The sequence below is a fragment of the Labeo rohita genome, chromosome 19 (genome assembly GCF_022985175.1).
Source record: "Labeo rohita strain BAU-BD-2019 chromosome 19, IGBB_LRoh.1.0, whole genome shotgun sequence".
Taxonomy (NCBI): Eukaryota; Metazoa; Chordata; class Actinopteri; order Cypriniformes; family Cyprinidae; genus Labeo; species Labeo rohita.
The window spans coordinates 23,616,441-23,636,026 of NC_066887.1; the positions used below are offsets into that span (position 1 = coordinate 23,616,441).

The 19,586-nt window shown below is 36.6% G+C and overlaps 1 protein-coding gene across 2 annotated transcripts in view; it reads left to right on the forward strand.

Annotated features, from left to right (window-relative positions):
• Positions 1–19,586, forward strand: part of atp9b (ATPase phospholipid transporting 9B) — a 69,388-nt gene that overhangs the window by 6,345 nt on the left and 43,457 nt on the right. For both annotated transcript variants that reach the window (XM_051137195.1, XM_051137196.1), the window contains exons 2-11: positions 1,014–1,187; positions 7,979–8,129; positions 8,762–8,878; positions 8,970–9,078; positions 9,957–10,015; positions 10,396–10,447; positions 12,430–12,524; positions 13,609–13,689; positions 17,081–17,156; positions 18,267–18,343. In XM_051137195.1, coding sequence (XP_050993152.1) covers positions 1,014–1,187; positions 7,979–8,129; positions 8,762–8,878; positions 8,970–9,078; positions 9,957–10,015; positions 10,396–10,447; positions 12,430–12,524; positions 13,609–13,689; positions 17,081–17,156; positions 18,267–18,343 — 991 coding nt within the window. The remainder of the gene's footprint in view (positions 1–1,013; positions 1,188–7,978; positions 8,130–8,761; positions 8,879–8,969; positions 9,079–9,956; positions 10,016–10,395; positions 10,448–12,429; positions 12,525–13,608; positions 13,690–17,080; positions 17,157–18,266; positions 18,344–19,586) is intronic.

Consider the following 19,586-nt stretch of genomic DNA (forward strand, 5'->3'; position numbering starts at 1 on the left):
AATTAACATTTTGCAGATTCTACAAGGTGTGTGTACGCTGTACATAAAGCACATTAAACATGGTAAAACATGCTTGGTTTTCATACAGTTCAGTAAGTGCAGCAATCTTCACTACTCAATGTGGGCGTTCGGTGTGGTGCGGAGGATCAAAAATGATTCACACTCTCTGAACTCTCAAATGTATTTCTTCCCGATTCATTCTTTTAGAGGAAACGGGAACGTTGCTTTTAAAATCCCTAGGACTACAGTTTGTAGGTTGTTAATGTCCTCCATTGTAAGTGTATTACGCTTCTTTAATAATTGAACAGACACGATATCACTACCTGAGGAGGCCTGTTCAGTCAGCACGGTTTGAGGCTGGTAGGTATTTTTATGTTTTTTTTCAGTGTTCATCTGTAAAAGGCTGTCAGTGTTTACAGTGGTCACCGAGGCCTAATTGCATGAATTAAATCTATCCATGGACAGCTCTAGAGTGAAAAGGGAGCGTGCAGGTTTTGACGCTAAGGCTAAAGTGGATCTGGTGCAGAAATGGCCAGGCTTTTGTGTGGGTGGAAGTTGATATCCTCTCGGGACGTCGGCTGTTTCAGAGTGTCACAATAGCATTCTGCTGATCTGGGTTTGAGACTCGTCTCGATAAATGAGGAACACAGTGTGAGAGAGGAACAGATCCCTCGACTTCTGCATTTTTTGTTCCACTCATTCATGTAGGCGCCTTTTAAAAATGTCCTTATTTCATTGCATAATGTCTTTTTTAAATTTCAGAGGTAATAATGAAAGTAGGAATGCTGTTTTGGGAAACAAACAGTGTCTGTTTGTTTTATTTTGTGATGTGATCTTAATTTGAAACTACATCTAAGCTCTTTTTGTATCTTAGCAGATTATTTAGCTTTTTGTTAGTTTATATAAATGAAAAGGACTATGGAACTTTTGTAACTGATAATAAATATTATGTTGCTTAACTTGTGAGAGGTGTGACGTCATCTTTTTTTTGTTTTAATGTTGCAATGTTTCAGGTATCAGATTGAAGACGAATCCTCAAACCTTGATGAGATGCCATTGATGATGTCAGAGGAAGCCTTCGAAAACGACGAAAGTGACTATCAGACGCTGCCCAGAGCCAGAGTGAGTCAGAGACGCAGAGGACTGGGCTGGTTCCTCTGTGGTGGATGGAAGGTCCTGTGCACCAGGTAACAGGCCACATGAGAGCTCATGTTAATATTTAAGCATTAAAATGTTTCCTTCAATGTACTCATTAATTATTTAGTTAGATTTTGTATTTGTCTAACATGGACTACTTTTTTTAACTTGACAGTGTATCACAAAAGTGCAAGACATAATGCATTGACCAAAGATGTCTATGGAGAATGGCCTCAGATTTAAAACTCGATTCCAAATAGTTTGGTCTTGACTGTGAAGGCCTGTTCACGTCAGCAGCAATAACTATAACTATAAAGTTTTAATAATCATTGAAATTCTATGAGAACATACCTCAGTTATAACCATAAGGCCGTGTGTCCACCGAAGCATTTTTAGCAAACTGAAAACGGCTAGCTGTGAGCACTTGAGAGTGTTTCTGCACCGCAGGTTTTTTTTTTTTTTTCAGTTGAGACACTTGGGCTGCTATGATACGGAATATCTGCGTAAATGTAACTAGTATCTGATTTTGCAAATAGTTTATAATATAAAGTACTTACTCTGGCCCTTGCTTTAAATGTTTTTGTTCCATTGTTGTGCTTTTTGTAGACTTCTGTTGTTTTGTTGACGTCTGTTTCCAAGGAGGATGTGGTGGTTGGTTGGTGTCCCGCCCGTCCTCCACTGTGATTGGTCGGCTGACTAAAAAGTGACAGTGATGAACACTTTTTACCCATTCTTCTCAACGGCGAGAAAACGCACTCAGCACGTCATTACTCTCCAGATGTTTTAAAAACGCTGTGCTCTCATTGAAAACAATTAAAATATATGCTAAAAATACGCTAGCCTCGCTTCGGTGGATATATGGCCTAACAGCACAGAGTAACTATTTTGTTGAAATCACATTAAAGCTGTAGTCCATAACTTTTTTTTGGTTAAAATGATCCGAAATTGCTTTTTGAGCAAGTACATAACCAGCCAGTGTTTAAAAAGGATCTCCTGAACCTTAGCCCAATTCACAAAGGTACACTTGTAATAATGTTTTCTAATTTGAACGCTACTGGTAAGTTTTCGCAGGAAATGCAAGCATGCTGCAATTTGCCTTTGTGTCATTACGTCACCTCTATAAACATAAAGAAGGAGTCCCGGCTAGTAGGCTATATCGCATGTGAAGATGCTGCAGGTGGTGATGGTTTTCGATGGTGGATTGTAATCCAGAAAGGATTTTGTGTTAATGAAACACATGTAAGTGACTGAAATTAGATAATATTCCAGCTATAAATGTGCATCTGATTACAGATACGTGGAAGTAGATAACATTTCAAACATTTGAAACACAAACATTTCTATTTCAAAGAGAACCAGTTTTACGGAACATTAATTTGCTTTTTGGGTTAAAGGGAACCCTGGGTATTAAGACTTGTTAAGTTATAGCTTAATATAACGTAACCCATAAAAGACTTAGTACTGTAAAAGTACTGATACAATGCCTCATTGTGCAGCTTTTGTTTGTAATTATCAGTTGAAGGTCAACAAGAGAAATGGTTTTCACTGTTTTTCCTAGCGATAAGCAGTGGATCAAAGAATGGGAAGATGCTTACTAGGATAAAACTTCCTAAAGACCTGCGTCTTTGTTCTCTCCACTTCAGCACTAAAGCATTTTTGCCTTTTAGTAGACCACAGCTACTGAAAGAGCTTGTGCAAGAAGCAGAGACAAGAAACACTAGATACCATCCTCGCAGGATGTAAACATGCCAAAACTTGTCATGATGCCGCTGAAAGTTTCTTAGCGCAGTTTCTTAGCGCAGATTTCACTAGATATCCAGGGCATTTAGACTCTTTGTGGGGAAAATCAATGATACGACATTTGGTTTAAGCCTACACTTACATCCATTGCCACCTGTAAGCTCTTTCAGTAGCCGTGGTCATTGTATCAGTATTTTATTTTGAGATTTGTGTATTCTGAATTGTGTTGTGGTAAAAATGGCAGCAGGTAGCGGCAGTAGCTCACCAAGCGCAATTATTTCACATCATTATGTAAAATATTCTTAGTCCAAAATATGTATGAAACAATGTAGATTTTTTTTTAAATAACGTAAATCTTTCAAAGGTTTTCTGTGAGAAAAATATTTCTGTAAGAGACATCATTTAAGTTATATTAAGCCATACATGTCATAATACCTAGGGTTCCCTTTAAAAGAACAATTTCTTTATATGAAATTCGAATGGTATGACAGAGATTAGACTATATTTGAACTATTTAACTACATTTTCAATATATTCATTAACAATTTGAGAGCAAAGCATAACAATGATAATAATTTGCACAGTTTGATGTGATATGAGCTAAGCGATCATTAGATTTAATCGCCATTGGTAGTGCGATTTATTGCAATGCTTTTTTTTTTTTTTTTCTCAGTTGGTCAGAACAAAAGTGGCAGACATGTTACTTACTTGTTCAGATGACAATATCCAGATAAAATTCTTATTTGGGTCATACTTCCAAGACATGGAATCTATGATTCCTAAGTACAGTATCCACACCGGTGCGGTGACTGACAGCCACACATACACCTCACGCTGGTGCTGCGAGCCGTGCCAATACACAACCCACATAAAGAAGATAATGGGCCTTTTTCACACTTTAGCGTTCAAAGAACGGACATTTCAAATATTAGCATAAAAAAACTTCCACTGCAGCCTGAATCAATGGTTGTGCCCATAGAACGGGATTGTTGTGATTATTTATGTAAAATTCAGCACAGATACGTTTTCTAAAAACACCGAACTCAGTTTACAATCATTAATTGAGTATTGTGAAACAATACAAACCGCATATTACATTAAAGAGCATTTAAATTAGCCAAGTTTGAAATAATAATTACGACAAAAGATGATTAAATAAAAGGTTTGGAGTAAATGTATTGCATTAAACAATTATGCTTGCACATTTCATGCACTTACTTTACGATTCAATCTTCAATAATTAAATTAAATTAAAGTTGTAAAATAAGCATATATTTCCTGCCCACAGAGGATTATTCAAAAACACACCTCTTAATAACAAGTCGTATCCTGTGTGATTGAGTGCAACTGAACAGCAATATACACTGTATACAAAAACGGGAGGTTAATCACAATAAATGTATTGTGATAATAAACAAAACAATACAGAAAACAAAAGTAAATCAGTCTGATTATTCCTCTGGGAGTAATTTGAGCAGTGTGCTGCTATTCATTACTGTCATGACGGGCAATAGCACCAGCGCTGACGATCGCGTTAATCAGATAACTTAAAGGAGAAGTCCACTTCCAGAACAACAATTTACAAATAATTTACTTACCCCCTTGTCATCCAAGATGTTCATGTCTTTCTGTCTTCAGTCGTAAAGAAATTATTGTTTTTGAGGAAAACATTTCAGGATTTTTCTTCATATAATGGACTTCAATTGTGCCCCCCGATTTTGAACTTCCAAAATGTAGTTTAAATGCAGCTTCAAAAGGCTCCAAACGATCCCAGCCAAGGAAGGGTCTTATCTAGCGAAACGATCAGTCATTTTTTTCGAAAAATAAAAAATTGTATACTTTTTAAGCACGAAAGCTTGTGTAGCACAGGCTTTGGGATGCGCGTTCTTGAATGATTCGTGATCTTTAATGTGACTCGGGAAGAACGAGTCATCTTAGGGAGTGATTCGGTCAGTTGTGCATGCACGACATCCTGTTCTGTTCTGTCCTGTTCTATACTGGAATTAGTTATCCTGTTTCGAGTCTTCGGGTTTTTCGAGCCATTCGTTCATTTTATGGGGCTGTCACGTGATGAATGAACGACTCAAAAGACCCAGGTAAACAATAAATTAATCTTTTCTGTTTCTTATAGCGTTACAGTTTTGCCTTGTTTGTAGTGTGATCAACGTTTGTGTAAGCAGTAGATGTGTTAGGGAAGTAACACGTAACATTTTAATTATATTTTGCTAAAATGAACGAAATGACTCAAAAAGATTTGTTCATTTTGCTGAACAAGACTCAAAGGTCAGAGTCTGTAAAATGATCCGAACTTCCCATCACTACTACGAATCATGAGTAAGTTCATCGTCTATGTACTCCAGCTCAAAAAGGTAGAGAATGGCAAAAAACTCCATCTTATTTTCTCGTAGAACTTCAGAATCGTCCAACGTTGTTGTAGCTTTTTGTCTGTAAACAGCGTTTGACTTGCACTTTGTTAGTCTTTGCGCGTTCGCTTTGTAAACACTAGGTCTGTAGTTCGGCGTGACATTTTGACGTGATTCAATAGTACGTAGTGTCGTGAACGCGCATCCCAGAGCCTGTGCTTTTGTGCTTAAAAAGTGTACAATTTTTTTTTTTTTTTTTTCGAAAAAAAATGACCTTCTTCCTCGGCTGGGATAATTTAGAGCCTTTTGAAGCTGCATTTAAACTACATTTTGGAAATTCAAAATGGAGGGCACAATTGAAGTCCATTATATGAAGAAAAATCCTGAAATGTTTTCCTCAAAAACAATAATTTCTTTACGACTGAAGACAGAAAGACATGAACATCTTGGATGACAAGAGGGTGAGTAATTTATTTTTAAATTGTTGTTCTGGAAGTGGACTTCTCCTTTATTGTTAAACATTAAAATGAAGGATGACATACATGGTAGGGCATCAGTATAAATAAACTGTTTCAAATATTGTTGTTTATTGCTAAGTACAACTAAATTAGTTTAATTTTATTCACAAAACTGGCGTCTGTCTATTGACAATAATGCATGCGGAAATTCTTTTACGCTTCTGATCGGAGACTAATAGGTCTATTCCGCAAATAACTGCAGTTGCAGGTTTCAAACAGAGATGTCGACAAAGAGGCAAAACTTACGGACTGCAGCTTTAAAAATGTTTGTTTTTTCTAGTTGAAGAGTGATTAAAAACATTGACTGTCAGAATCAGACTTTAAAGAGCTCAGGCTTTTAAAGCGGCAGACCACAGAACTGCATTGCATGCTTATAATAAACATAATGTTACCATGCCTATTTTAGTTATGATTAACAGTTATCTTTATAGTTATCACTCTTGGTGTAAACAGGCTAAGTCAGTGATTTATAAAAAAAAAAAAAATTATGACATGAAAATAAAATAATGTCTTTGAGTTAACTTTATTTGGGGGTTTTATTAGAAAATATTAAAATATGTGATTGATATGTCATGTTATTAATTTGATAAAATGTAATTTTTTTTAATTGATTGACAGTCTAGATAGACAGACAGAACGTTCAAAACACCTTGGCCTTCACCTTTTGTTAATAAAATGTCACCATTGTCATGCAGCCTATTGTGTGTGTATGTAGTGCTTGTGCCAGGTTGGCTCAGCTCCTTTCTAACGCACCGGTAACTGTGCATGAAATACACACACAAGCACAGGTCGTGTTTTTTTTGGTTGAGGTGCTCTCTGCGCATCATCAGTCAGAAGGTCAAACACGCCAACCGAAAATTTGCTTATCCAGCCAACGATGTCAACAAGCTCAATGTCTATTTTGGACTTGCATTCCCACAATATCTCAATGCCTTTTGTGTTCCGTCAGTGACACGTGACACGAGCGTGATTAAAAGATATATTAGTCATTTATTGTTATGAAAGTGTGTGCTTGACTCTTCTCCACTTACGCGCTACGTTATCAGCAGCGCATCTCAATTGTAAGCTGGGTATTGATTTTTTTTTTTTTTTCTCCTCCTAATGAACAAATGGGATTTCGCACAGCTGACCAGTTTGCTGCTTTCCAGTAATTTTCTGTGTGCTTAGGCAAAGGATTATGAAATGAACAAATAATTCAAGCAGAATAACTCTGCTTATTCAAACGGCCCTATTATTTGAACTACATTCATTTGAGCAAATAATCTCTCTTATGAATCAGGGCGCTGGCACTTACAGACAGGAGACAGAGGGGGCCAACACAAATATTATTATATTTTTTTCAAGGTTTATGTAATTTAGTTCAGTGCCAGCCAAACCAATCGGCATGACTGTGTACACTGCGCAGAGTACCGGCAGAGTACCGTCACGCCGTTCAGCGGGGATGGCAACCGCTAGAATATAAAATGAATATGAAGGTCAACAAAGTGTTTGGCGCTCTCTCTGACCTTCACAGCGAATCGGAGCTTTCATTTTATTTGGGAGGGGTTTATTTGGCAGGGCATCATCTACAGGTTTGTTGTTCCCTTTAGGTATCGCAAGGCCTGTGTGAAATCAAACGGTTTTTGCAATGTTTGTTATTTGCAAACTTACATGTATCCTCAACACCCCAGCTTATTTATTTTCTAGACTATATTATAATATCATCTTTTCTTATCTGTAAGTGTAATATTTTCAGTTGGCATCCACAGTCTTCTTTTACTGTTTTCTGGCTGTACCGTTTCACTCGTACTTCTTAGTGGAAGTGTTCCGTGTATCTGCTTAAAGTTCAAGTGAAACTAGACTGAGCTAGGCTGTCTTCGCTCTCTGTAACATCACTTACATTAATGTTGCATTAACGTCAGTTGTATTTCAAGAGGAATCAACTGGATACGCGCGACTGGTGATGAATTCCGCAAAAGGTCTCAGTGTTCGTTTTCAAGAGCATTTTAAGTGATTAACAGGGTGATAATTCAACAAAATCACCGGTTTTCAGTGCAACCCTTAAATTAGGAACTATGACCAGCCTTGATATTTGTTAATTATTCGGTCAGGGATATTTTTAAATAAAGACCATTTACTGGAATCCAGGCCTGAACTTCGCCTGTAGCACTGTGTCCTCCTTTAAGCGAATTTGTCTAATCACTGGATGATCTTTTTCCTCCCGTGGTCTCTGTCACGCAGCTGTTGCGAATGTCTGGTTCACACATGTCGCAGGAAGAAGGAGCTGAAAACTCGGACAGTGTGGCTGGGACATCCCGAGAAATGTGAAGAGAAGTACCCCAAAAATGCCATCAAGAATCAGAAATACAACATTGTCACTTTTGTGCCAGGGGTAAGGCAGTATAAACAATCTCTGCATGTTTTTTTTTCTTTTTTGCTTTCCGAGTGCTAAAATTGACTTCTTTATATATTTTTTTAATTAGTTGTGAATGTTGTGTTACTACTAAGTATTATTTATAATTTATATAATTTTATGTTTTTATTTTAATCTTGTTTTATTTTACATATCGTCTTTTCTTTTCAAAGATGCAGAGCTTTTTTTGTGTCTGCATTTATTCTGCAGCTCTCGCTAGGCTGTTTAAAGTGAAATCTCTACCCATTGTACGCACAGCAGATTTGCTCAGTAATCAGGTTAATGTGTAACTAGCTGTGAAGTAAGGGGGTGTAACAGCAATCTAACGTATCTTTTTCCACTGAGTGTGTAAGTGATCTACTGTATTATGACTGCCGGCGATGTCTTATTCAGTGGAACGCGCCTTCTGTATGCGCCCTTGGCAAAGAATTTGCAGCTTGTATGATGAATTATGTATAAACCAATCAGGTGTGCCTCTAAAAGCTGTGTTAGGATGTTACACGTATTACCGTCAATTACCTTAAATTTTTTGATTCAATTTGTCACGGGTATTTTAATCTAATATTGCATGATGCTGATTTATTTCTGGTGCTTTCTCTTTCTTGTTTTAGGTTCTTTACCAGCAGTTTAAGTTCTTCCTCAACTTGTATTTTTTTTTGGTGGTTGCTTGTTCTCAGTTTGTTCCGTCGTTAAAGATAGGATATTTGTACACCTACTGGGCCCCGCTGGTGAGTACATCTAACCGCACAAAGATGGAAATCGATTGCAAAAATGTAAATTCAATCATCACTCTTGTTCTTTTTTTTCCTTGTTGTCCAGGGCTTTGTGTTGGCTGTCACCATGGTGAGAGAGGCAGTTGACGAGGTTCGGCGCTGCAGGAGAGATAAAGAGATGAATTCCCAGCTGTACAGTAAACTCACAGTGAGAGGTGACCACAATGTGAAACATCCTGATGATATTATACATCTGTCATATGCACAGAGCATCATGTTTTGAGCTCCATTGACTGTCTCCAAGAGTTACTTCATTTGAAACCTATGAATATGATATAATAGTGACAAGAAATGAAAAAGAGTTTATCTGCTCTCTTTTGTGATTTGTGCTGTTTACATTTAAGGTAGAGACTTGATATAGTCATCTAAAATCCTTAATTTTACCTCAAGTTGTTGTAAAATTATGCAAAATATACATTATATTATAAATATTGAATCCCTATTTAATAACATTTATTTTTTTATGTAAGAGATCTACAGTAAATAACATTAAATTGGGTTTGACTTATTTGTGTTGATGTCACTCATCTCACAACTTTATTAAATGGCACATAAAATTAATTTGAGTAACTTTAAATGTGCAATTTAATAACTTTAGGAATATTACATGTGTAAAGGTCCAAGCCTCTACATTTCTGTGAATGAGACTTCTGGGTGACATGCCACTTGTTGATCTTTGATGATAATTCAATTTCACCATACAAAGAATGCAAATGACCTCTGTTAAACACCCTGTCTGGGTTTAATTTATGAATAAATTATTCATAAAGAATGTCTTTCTCTGTCTAGTGGGAAAGCTTGGGGCTTTTGTTTGCATGTGTGTGAAATCTTAGCAGCTTTGTTCAGTCCCTGTTTTTAGAAAAATCATGCAGAACAGAATGATCCTTCTTGATATGTTAACTTTGACTATTCTAATATTTATCATTTTAAAAAGTGTCTTTATTAAATATATATTTGGACACAGGTCTCCTTTATTACCTAAGGCTAAATAATTAATGTCTAATTACAATAATTTGTCCATCTTGTTTTTCAGGAAAGGTCCAAGTAAAGAGCTCAGACATCCAGGTTGGAGATTTAATCATTGTAGAAAAGGTTTGTTGTGCTTTTTTTTTTTCTTTTTTTTTTTCATTCCTCTCTTTTGTTGTTCAGGGTATCAGCATAAACTTGCTGCTACGTGATCCGTCACATGAAATCCTGTCATTCTTTCAGTGGGACATTGTGTCTGTCTCTTCCCTCGCTGTCTGTGGTTCGCTTTAATTGCTTGCTAGGGAAATGACCTTGTTCAATTATTCAACACAATGCTAAAATAGGACTAACGTTACAGAACTGGAGTCAATAACATACGTATATGCCCACATTATTGCTAAGTTCAGCATAACTAATATATTAATATCTCTGAAGGTGTTTTTCAAACAGAGACCGTATGGAAACCCTGTGTGCCGCTGACTGTTGTGTAATGTTTTGTTTTGTAGAATCAGAGAATTCCTGCTGATATGATTTTTCTGAGAACCTCAGAAAAGACTGGTGAGTTTCACTCTTCATACAAGCAAAGCTTTCAGACGTTTCTGATAATTACTTGTGTCATTAAGTCGGTGGTTTCGCACAGTGTGCCCGCGGGCACCTTGTAGCCCATATGGAGCCTGTGAGCCGCTTGTGGAGCTCATTCTATAAATAGTTTTATTTCTAAATTTAATATAAAAAAATAGATAACAGATAGTTTTCAATAAATTTATGAAGTCAGTTTCACACAAGTCTTACCACAGTTAGTTCGTCAGATTGTCTATGCACGTTCCACTAATGTTTTATATGCACAAAGTGTCCAAATGCTTAGTCTTAATTTTGAACAATTTATCTGTTGTTTTATCTTTTGATAAGATAGATGTTTCTCTTGAAAAGTGTGCTTTAAGAGGCTCTTGGCTTTGATATTTTGTTGAAGTGAACACTGCCGGTGCTTCACTTACTAGTTTAAAGTGGCACTTTTAATTCTTGCATACTGAGAAACAATGCTCTCTGTGCAAGAGTGAGAGAGCGTGTGTATGATTACCAGTGTTTACCTGGCACTGAGCCATATAAATGACTTACAGTCACATTATGATACATTATTACAGTATTTTTGGGTGCACAGCTTTCGCCAGATGCTGCTGTTGCTTTCTGTAGATAGCAAAATTAAAATCAGGATTTTTTTTTTTCTTTTATCTGATGAGCTTAAGCATTGTTACTGGTTTTTAGCTGTGGTAGACTTTATAGCTCTTTAAACGGGGCTCTACGCTTACTTTTCTTTTTAGGAGCACTTGTGCGCAGTCAAAATTTTAAAAGCACCTTCTAATCGATAATCAAAAAATCTGATAAAAAATGAGCCTTCCCGTTACTAGGTGATATTTGACTCCTTAAAGTAATTTACAGGCAATTTTGTTTTTACCTTTGTAATGACATTTTTTTTTAAAACTTTCTTAAAAGTATGTCATCTTTTATGTCAATTTTTTAAAAATATATATTTTATATGCTTTTTAAAATTTGTAATTAAAACAGCAGAATAAGAACAAATAGAAGAAAAATAAGTTACCAATGAAATCAGTATTAACAAAATTAATTTGTACTACGAAGGTGGCACAGAAGAACACAAAAGTGGCTTGTAGGTGTATTTTCATGTGTTTATGAGGCTCAGAGGTGGCATGAGTGCAATCAAATTCATAAATTCATGTTGAGATTAATGTTTTAAATATACAATTTTGAATATAGAGATATTAAATGATTTAAATAACTAAATAGATTAGTTTAAAAGCAAAACTAAAACTGCTAGTAGGTGGTGCAAAGTCTGAATCATTCATTTATTTGATTTGTTCGAACAGCTGATTCATTCAGGAATAAAGCAAGTGACTGTTTTTATGAATGGGAAATTGAATCATTGACTCACTAGATTTGTTTAAAAACGCACGTTCATTCATAATGAACAATAATGATAGTAATTATTTTATTTATGCATTGACCATGTCTTGCTGAACAGATGCCCTTATGTGTTGTATATAAAATACTGAAACGTGAAGAACATATGCATATTTCACCTAGCATCATTAAAGTAAATATTTTTTATTTATGTTTTAAATAAAAAACCCAGACATGTTTTGACAAGTTGTGCTTTAGCAAGGTTTCATAATGATGATCATGTTTGATAATCTCATCTCAGTATATGGAACATGATGAGCACTAAAGCTTTTGCTCTGAGAGCTTAAAGACAATGACCTTTCCTGTCTCCTGCCTACTGTTATATCAGTCTTGTCCGAGATCAATATGAACAATATGTTAAGCATTCAGAGTTCTTTAGCGTATAGGGGCCAAGGTTTTGGCCCATAACAAATGCGTCCTTCACGCATACATCCCTCTCACTTTCTGTCTGTAAATAAAGATAATGCACCAGAATAGATTATTGGATTTTGTCAGATTAAATTAGATTTTTGAAAGAATATTTTATTTTCTGTCAGATTTAAGATAACGTTTTTGCTTTCCAGGTTCGTGTTTTATTAGAACAGACCAGCTGGATGGAGAAACAGACTGGAAGCTGCGAATCGCTGTTGCTTGCACTCAAAGACTACCTGCCTTAGGGGTATGAACCTCGTCTTGCACAAAAACAGTACATATTCTGACCTTAATGCCTGTTGATAATAAATTATACAAATATTTGCCGTTTGCAGCACGCTTGACTTCACGTATGAAATACGATGTTATGATCTAGACCTAATCTTTCACATTTTAAGTCTATTAGTGGTGCATTTATGCTTGGCACATATAAATGTTTTTATACCAAAGTAGTCTGTGAGCAGTGGAATAAATTTGACTTGGTTATACTTTTATCCAGCTCAAACTATAGTATATAATAGAAAAGAAAAGAACGATGATTCGACTATCAAATGCATCATCACCCATCAAGTTCTGGAGCAAAAGCTGCTGCATCCCAAATCACATTTCAACTCCTTCTGTTCTGTTCTCGGATGGATCTGTAACTTTACCCCCGTAGGCAGTGAGTGATGTGTCCCACACTCAGACTCTCTCAGGCTGATGATACGAAGGCTCATGTTTGATATCACTGTGTATCTGATTTACTGGCCGGAGGGTTTGTTTCACATGGGCCGGTAACTTTACCCCGAGAGACAACTGGAATCCGCCAAACGGCCTGTCTCCCGGTGCCATCGGCGTGGAGATGACACTCACCTCGAGCAAGGGTTCACGTTTGTATTTGTCTTTCCGAAACCACTTAATGTGATCACAGAATTAAAATTTCAGCAAGTCGCCGAATGATTGCTGCAGTAAAGCAGCGGGAGCGGTCGGATCGGGTGTCTGGTGGGCTTGACGGTCAGATCGCTAAACATCCCTGTTTTTCATACTCGCAGACACGTCATCGAATGCAAAAGTCATTATAATTTGTAATCAAGCCGTCAAAGTTTTGTTTCGGTTTAATTACGTTGTTTTGTCTGCATTATCTGTTCTGTTTGAAATCCAGACTCGTGGCAGGATGTCAGAAGGGGCTTATTTTCATGAGAGTCCCTCTGATTGCTAGTCACTTTGAGTCCTGCCATAATACTTGCACGAACAAGAGGTTGGGTTTGGGCCGAGCCCAGATCTTTGTTCATCTCTGGTGCTGATTTATTGCGCTAATGTTTTTTCATGACCTTTCCGTTTTCTGTTCGCAGGATCTCTTCTCTGTCAGCGCGTATGTTTACGCCCAGAAGCCTCAACTGGACATTCACAGTTTTGAGGGCAACTTCACAAGGGTAAGAAAACTTGCTGTTAATGAAGGAATTTTTACAAGGCTTCATTTATCATGCGCCGTGACGTCACGGCCCCAATTTAAACCCGCTGTTAGCTTTTTGTAGAGGTATTTAATGTTGTGTTGTTGCCCGGTAAACTAAACCTAACCGCTGTTTTTAATTGCACATTAAAATAACATGGATTCTCAGAGTGTGCCTGTTCACATGACTATGAGCTGAAGTGTCTCTGGAATGTAAAACCGGCCAACGAGACGCATTCCTCGCAACGCTGATGACATCACGGGTTGTTAGGCTCGCTCCCGGCCCATTGGCCGAGCGCAGTTCCTTATTAACAGCAGATTAGCGCAGCACCGGAGAAAGAGAGAGGGAGGAAAAAAAGGAAAAAAGGGACCCCCCACATGAAGCCTGTCTTTGTTTGAAGTCTTCGCTCTTGGCCACACAGCATGCAGGGGCAGAAGATCACTTCCTGCGCTGAGTCACCCTCCTGAGCCTGCTTTCACAAATCTGCAGCTACAGGGACACACTTCCAAATGCTGTTTCCCACAGTTCTTTACTACCCGTGCACTTGCTGCACCTTAGTGCCACTTCAGTGCTTTATTTATTTAAAGGAGTAGTTCATCCAAAAATGTTGCCATTATTTACTCAACTTTGTTGTCCGGACCGTTAGAACTCAAAAATACTCTCAAAAATACTCTCGAGAAAACGACATTACAAAGGCCATACATTTTTATGGTTTAGATGTAAATACAGGCTCTTACAATGACATTTTAATCCATTGATTAATCACTTGATTGATTGCTTCTGCTTGTATTATTCTCATTTGTAAGTCACTTTGGATACATCAATCTATAAATGCAAATGCGAATATGATTAGTCTTAATGGCAGTCATGTGCACTCACATCTTTGTTAGTGTCAGAGAGGTCAGTCCTGCACGTTCACTCCTGATGTTGTTTACTCTCGTCTGTACGCCTCTGTATTTAAACAGGTGTGAGAGGGGGTTTATTTAGCTATACATTCGGGAAATTTGGCAACATTCTCGTTTGTAGAAAAAAACTATTACATAATGTTTTCTAAATTAAAACATTTCTTTTAGTTGTAGGTTATTGGGGTTGATTTCTAATTATTATTAGCTTTATACAGTTCATTAAGTTTTATATATGTACTGTAAAGTTTGGGAATGTAAGATTTTATTTTTAATGTTTTTATAAGTTTAGGTAAAGTAAAAATGCATTTATTTGGTTAAAAATAAAGTAAAACAGTTATTTTAAGTATTATTATAAATAAATAAAAAAACTGTTATAACAGTTGTGCTGCTCTAAATGTTTTTAACATTTAGGATTTTTTTTAATAGAAATTTTAAATTTGAAAGAAAATGTGTAGTAATGACTTAAAGTCACATTTGATCAGTTTATTGTGTCCTATATTAGGGCTGTCAAATGATTAATCGCGATTAATCGCATACAAAATAAAAAGTTTGAGTTTTAAGTATATGTGTGTGTACTGTGTGTAATTATTATGTATATAGAATGTTTATAGTTAAAATAAACATGTTATTTATGTACAAAATATTTTTTATTTATATATAAATTATATAAAAAGTATAATAAATACATATACTTGTAAATATTTTTTAAATATATACATGAATGTGAAATGTTTGTATTTATATATACATAATAATTACACACAGTACACACATATATTAGGTAAACTCAAAACTTTTATTTTGTAATTAGGATTAATCGTTTGACAGCCTAATATATATATATTCAATGCTACAAGTTGAGATGAAGTTTTTTTCTGAAATTTTTGTACGTTAAGTAAATACAACCTCACGTTATGTCAATCACGTTTACACACTCCGAAACTTTTGTCCGTCATAAAAAAAATCTGATCAGGTTCGATTTTCTGGGTTCTCGCATGCGTAGCAAGCATTTTGATAGGAAAGGATGACAAATATGAAAAAAAACCACTTTCTTAATATTAACCCTAAAATATGTTTTCATTGTCACTGTTGATGAGGATTGTATGATCTTTAAATAATATCGGTCCTTAAATGCAAAATATTTAAAGTTTATTTGCTATAGTTCCACTTGAGCACATCAGCATTACTTCTACACAATTAAAGTGCATTAATATGTAAATGTATTTGTAGTATACTTAGCATGAAATAAAAATATTTTAAATACATTTTAGTATATTTATTTTTCACTAGGTTGACCGGTTCACATGCTGTAGTTAACCTACAGATGAAAATGAAAAATGACATCATTTTTCGTTCTTTCTTCTGCTAAACACATTAGAAGATATTTTGAATATCGTTAATCAAACCATTTTGATGAGCATTGACTTCCAATTTTTTAAGACATTTCTCAAAATATCTTTTATGTTCCACATAAAAAACGACAAACAGGTTTAGAACAACAAATGATGACGATTTTCATTTTTGGGTGATCTATCCCTTTAAGTTATGACTGTTTTTATCACTTAAATATGATGCGGCCATATGTTTCTCATTAAACTGTCAGATTCACTGCTGCAGAAAAAAATTATGAATGCTCGTCTTGGAACCGTTTCTTTCCATGTTAACTAAAACTTCTAGTTACACCTAAAAGTTTCATAGAACTTTTATAAGTGTGGAATTATGATTTATAGCTTAAAATGCTCATTACTTTAAGCCTTATCACTGATAAAAGGCTTTTTTTTTTTCCCTTGATGAATCTCTGTCTGGTTTCAGCCGATCTGACAGGTTGGCATTGCTACATCTGTTGGCCAGAAAGAGACAAATGACAAGAACAAGTGGGCCGTCTTGAACAGAGGACACATCTCTCTCGCTGTCTGCGTCAGTGCGCATGTCTCGGCTGCCGCGATGTGTGTGGCCCTCTTTCTCACTGTATATTATGCCTCACTGACAGAGGATAATTAGATATCATCCGTATTCACCCAGCCGCAACATGTTATGTGGAAAAAAGCATTTAAAGATTTAATTTCTGTGCTTCTCCCCTGATTTATGGCCTGGCGTCAGAAATTCTGTTCTGTTCTGCTCAGCACAGAGCGTGCTAACACTAAACGAGGCCTTATTATGATGTTCAGCATGGCGCTGTTTTTGTAAACAAGGCAAATCAAGTCAAACCGATTTCACCGTTCCCCTCTAAATGGAGTGCGTCGCTTAACCGGGCATTAGTGTAATTCAATCTGCCGCCTAATTCCCTGCTTACCGTTCGTCGTGACGAAAGCTCATCGATTCATTATTTGTGCTTTGAGTCTTTGTCATTTTTTATTGACCTGCTTTTTAAAGGCCATAATTGATAACCGCTTTTGCCTGTGCCAGATAAGCATGAAATCAAAACAGACTGTATAAACCCGGACTAATGTACGACCTCTGTCCCCCAGGAGGACTGTGACCCTCCCATCCACGAGAGCTTGAGTATTGAGAACACCCTGTGGGCCAGCACTGTGGTGGCATCTGGTAAGCAAAGTCTTTTCCAGCACCAAATTTCTTTCATAGAAATGTAAGAAAAACACAAGCCTCAGAGGTCTGAAATATTCATCGCAGGTCAAATATCTTTTGAGTTTATTGTGTTGTAGAAGAGCGTGCCGTTGATACCGAGGCCATCCGCCAGCATCACTCAAGACCCCCTTCGCTCTCCCGTTTGTTTGTCACTTGAGATCGCCAGACTCATCTGCTACTATTCAAACAATCTCATGAGCGGAGAAATATGAGGAGCCGTTAATGGGAAGCCAAAGTGTCTGGCTCTTTGCAGTCCCGTCCCTGCGGTGTCAATGAAACGTGTCCCCAAAGAACAGGTCCGAGATCGGTTTTTGCCGCTACGCTTTCTCCGACATCTCCTAGGGGTCTGTTGTTTAGAATCTGATCCCGGTCCAACAATAATAGCAGGACTATTCCTTCAAGCGGCCTGCGTTCGTGCCAGCGATCGGCCCTTCATTGATCTGTGGTCGCCCCTGTCTTGGTTCTCCAGGGGTTTTTAGAGGTTCTTCTTATTCCCCAGCACGGTGTGACCTTCAGCCGAAGAAAGTCCTTCCAGATCTCCCCGCAAAACCCAGTCTGGTGACGTCATCCCATCCAACCGAGCAGACCCAACACAAAACACAGTGGGGCGAGTAACCGATATGCCCTGTAGTCCTAGCCCATTAAAGACCCCCTTGAGAGCGGCAGCCTAGGTTTCGCTGCTTTCCAAACATGAAACGATATGTCGAGCTTAAAGAAATCGAGAAATATTTAAGCTCGGCTGCAGCGGTGTTTAAACAAAAGTTGAACTTTGTCGCTTCCTCGTTTAGCGGTGAGGCTGCATACTCCATCAGTAATTAGTTTACTTTAATGAATCAGTCCATTACCAAAGCAGCACCATTGATCTGACTATAATAGGCCTCATTGTAATGGTTTATTTCTGGGTGTCCCACATATTGAATCATTTGTCTGAGTCTCAGCTGCATCCGTTAACTGGAAACACACTTTTTGAGCTAATTGTTCATTAGGCTGGCCAGAGACACGCGGCCTGTTTATTTATTGCCGTCCGTTTGCGATCAGTCATCCCATTTGTCCTTTTTTCGTTTCCAGGTACTGTCATAGGTGTGGTCATATATACGGGAAAAGAAATGAGAAGCGTGCTGAACACATCGCAGTCCAAAAACAAGGTGGGTTTCTATGTCTTTGTTTGTGCTTATATGCGAAATCCTTGGTTTCTTTAATTAGTTTTCCTTCCCAAAGGCAAATTGTTTTGGAAAAACAAACAAACAAACACACAATTTAATGACATATGTATGAGCTGTGATATCTACAGTTGTATTGACAGTACACTCCAGACATTGCCCAGGGACTGTTTTTCCCTTTAACCTTTTAATATAGACTTGAAAGGAACGGAATAAAAATAGCGAACAGTTGAGGTGGTTTTCAGCCCTGATCTTAGTGACGAATTTGGACCTGTCGATGTGAAAGGACAACCCCAGAGAGATTAATCTAGAGGGAAATTAACCAACCAAGGGCTTGCGTGACATTTGTGGCAGAGCCTTAATCCTGCAGAATTCCCCTTAATGATTAGATACAGTGGACGTCAATGCTGTAAAAGTAAACTTAAAAACGTCAAATCCCATTACACTCATTACCCCTCCCTTAACTGACCCCTGCTGTCTTTGCCTTTTTTTTTCTCTTTCTTTTTTAAACTTATCTACATGGTTCAAAGCTCTGACATTGTTCTACTCGTATGTGCACTATTGTTAAAAAATTTTGGATTTTCTTAAACTTTTTTTTTTTTTTTTTTTCTTAAATAAGTCTCTTATGCTCAAGACTGCATTTATTTTATGAAAATACACAGTTAAACTGTAATATTGTGAAATAAAATTATTTCAATTTAAAATTAGTTTTAATATATTTTAAAATGTTATTTTTCTCCAGTCTTAAGTGTCTCATGATCCTTCAGAAATCATTTTAATATGCTGATTTGCTGCTCAAAAAAAAACAATCTTATCAGTGTTTAAAACAGTGGCTTAATATTGTTGTGGACGCTGTAACATATTTTTTTCATGATTCTTTAGTAAATATAGAGTAGAAAAAAGACGTTTTAACATATAAATATTTTGACTCTAAAATGCAGAAATTGATGTACCCAGCTCTGTTTCCTTTCATGACTTGATTGATTCTAGAACAGTACGTAGTCTCTCTGAAATCAGTACGTAGTTTAATATTGTTTAAATATAAAAAGTAAACTAAATATTCTATTCGTGGATTAATTTCTTCAAAAAGTGTAAACATTGTAGGGCTGTCAAAATGTAAGATGCAAATATCTGACATGGCAAAATTGGTTCAGCATTTGTATAATAATAGTAATAATAATAATAATAATAATAATAATTATTATTATTATTTTCATTATTGCTATTA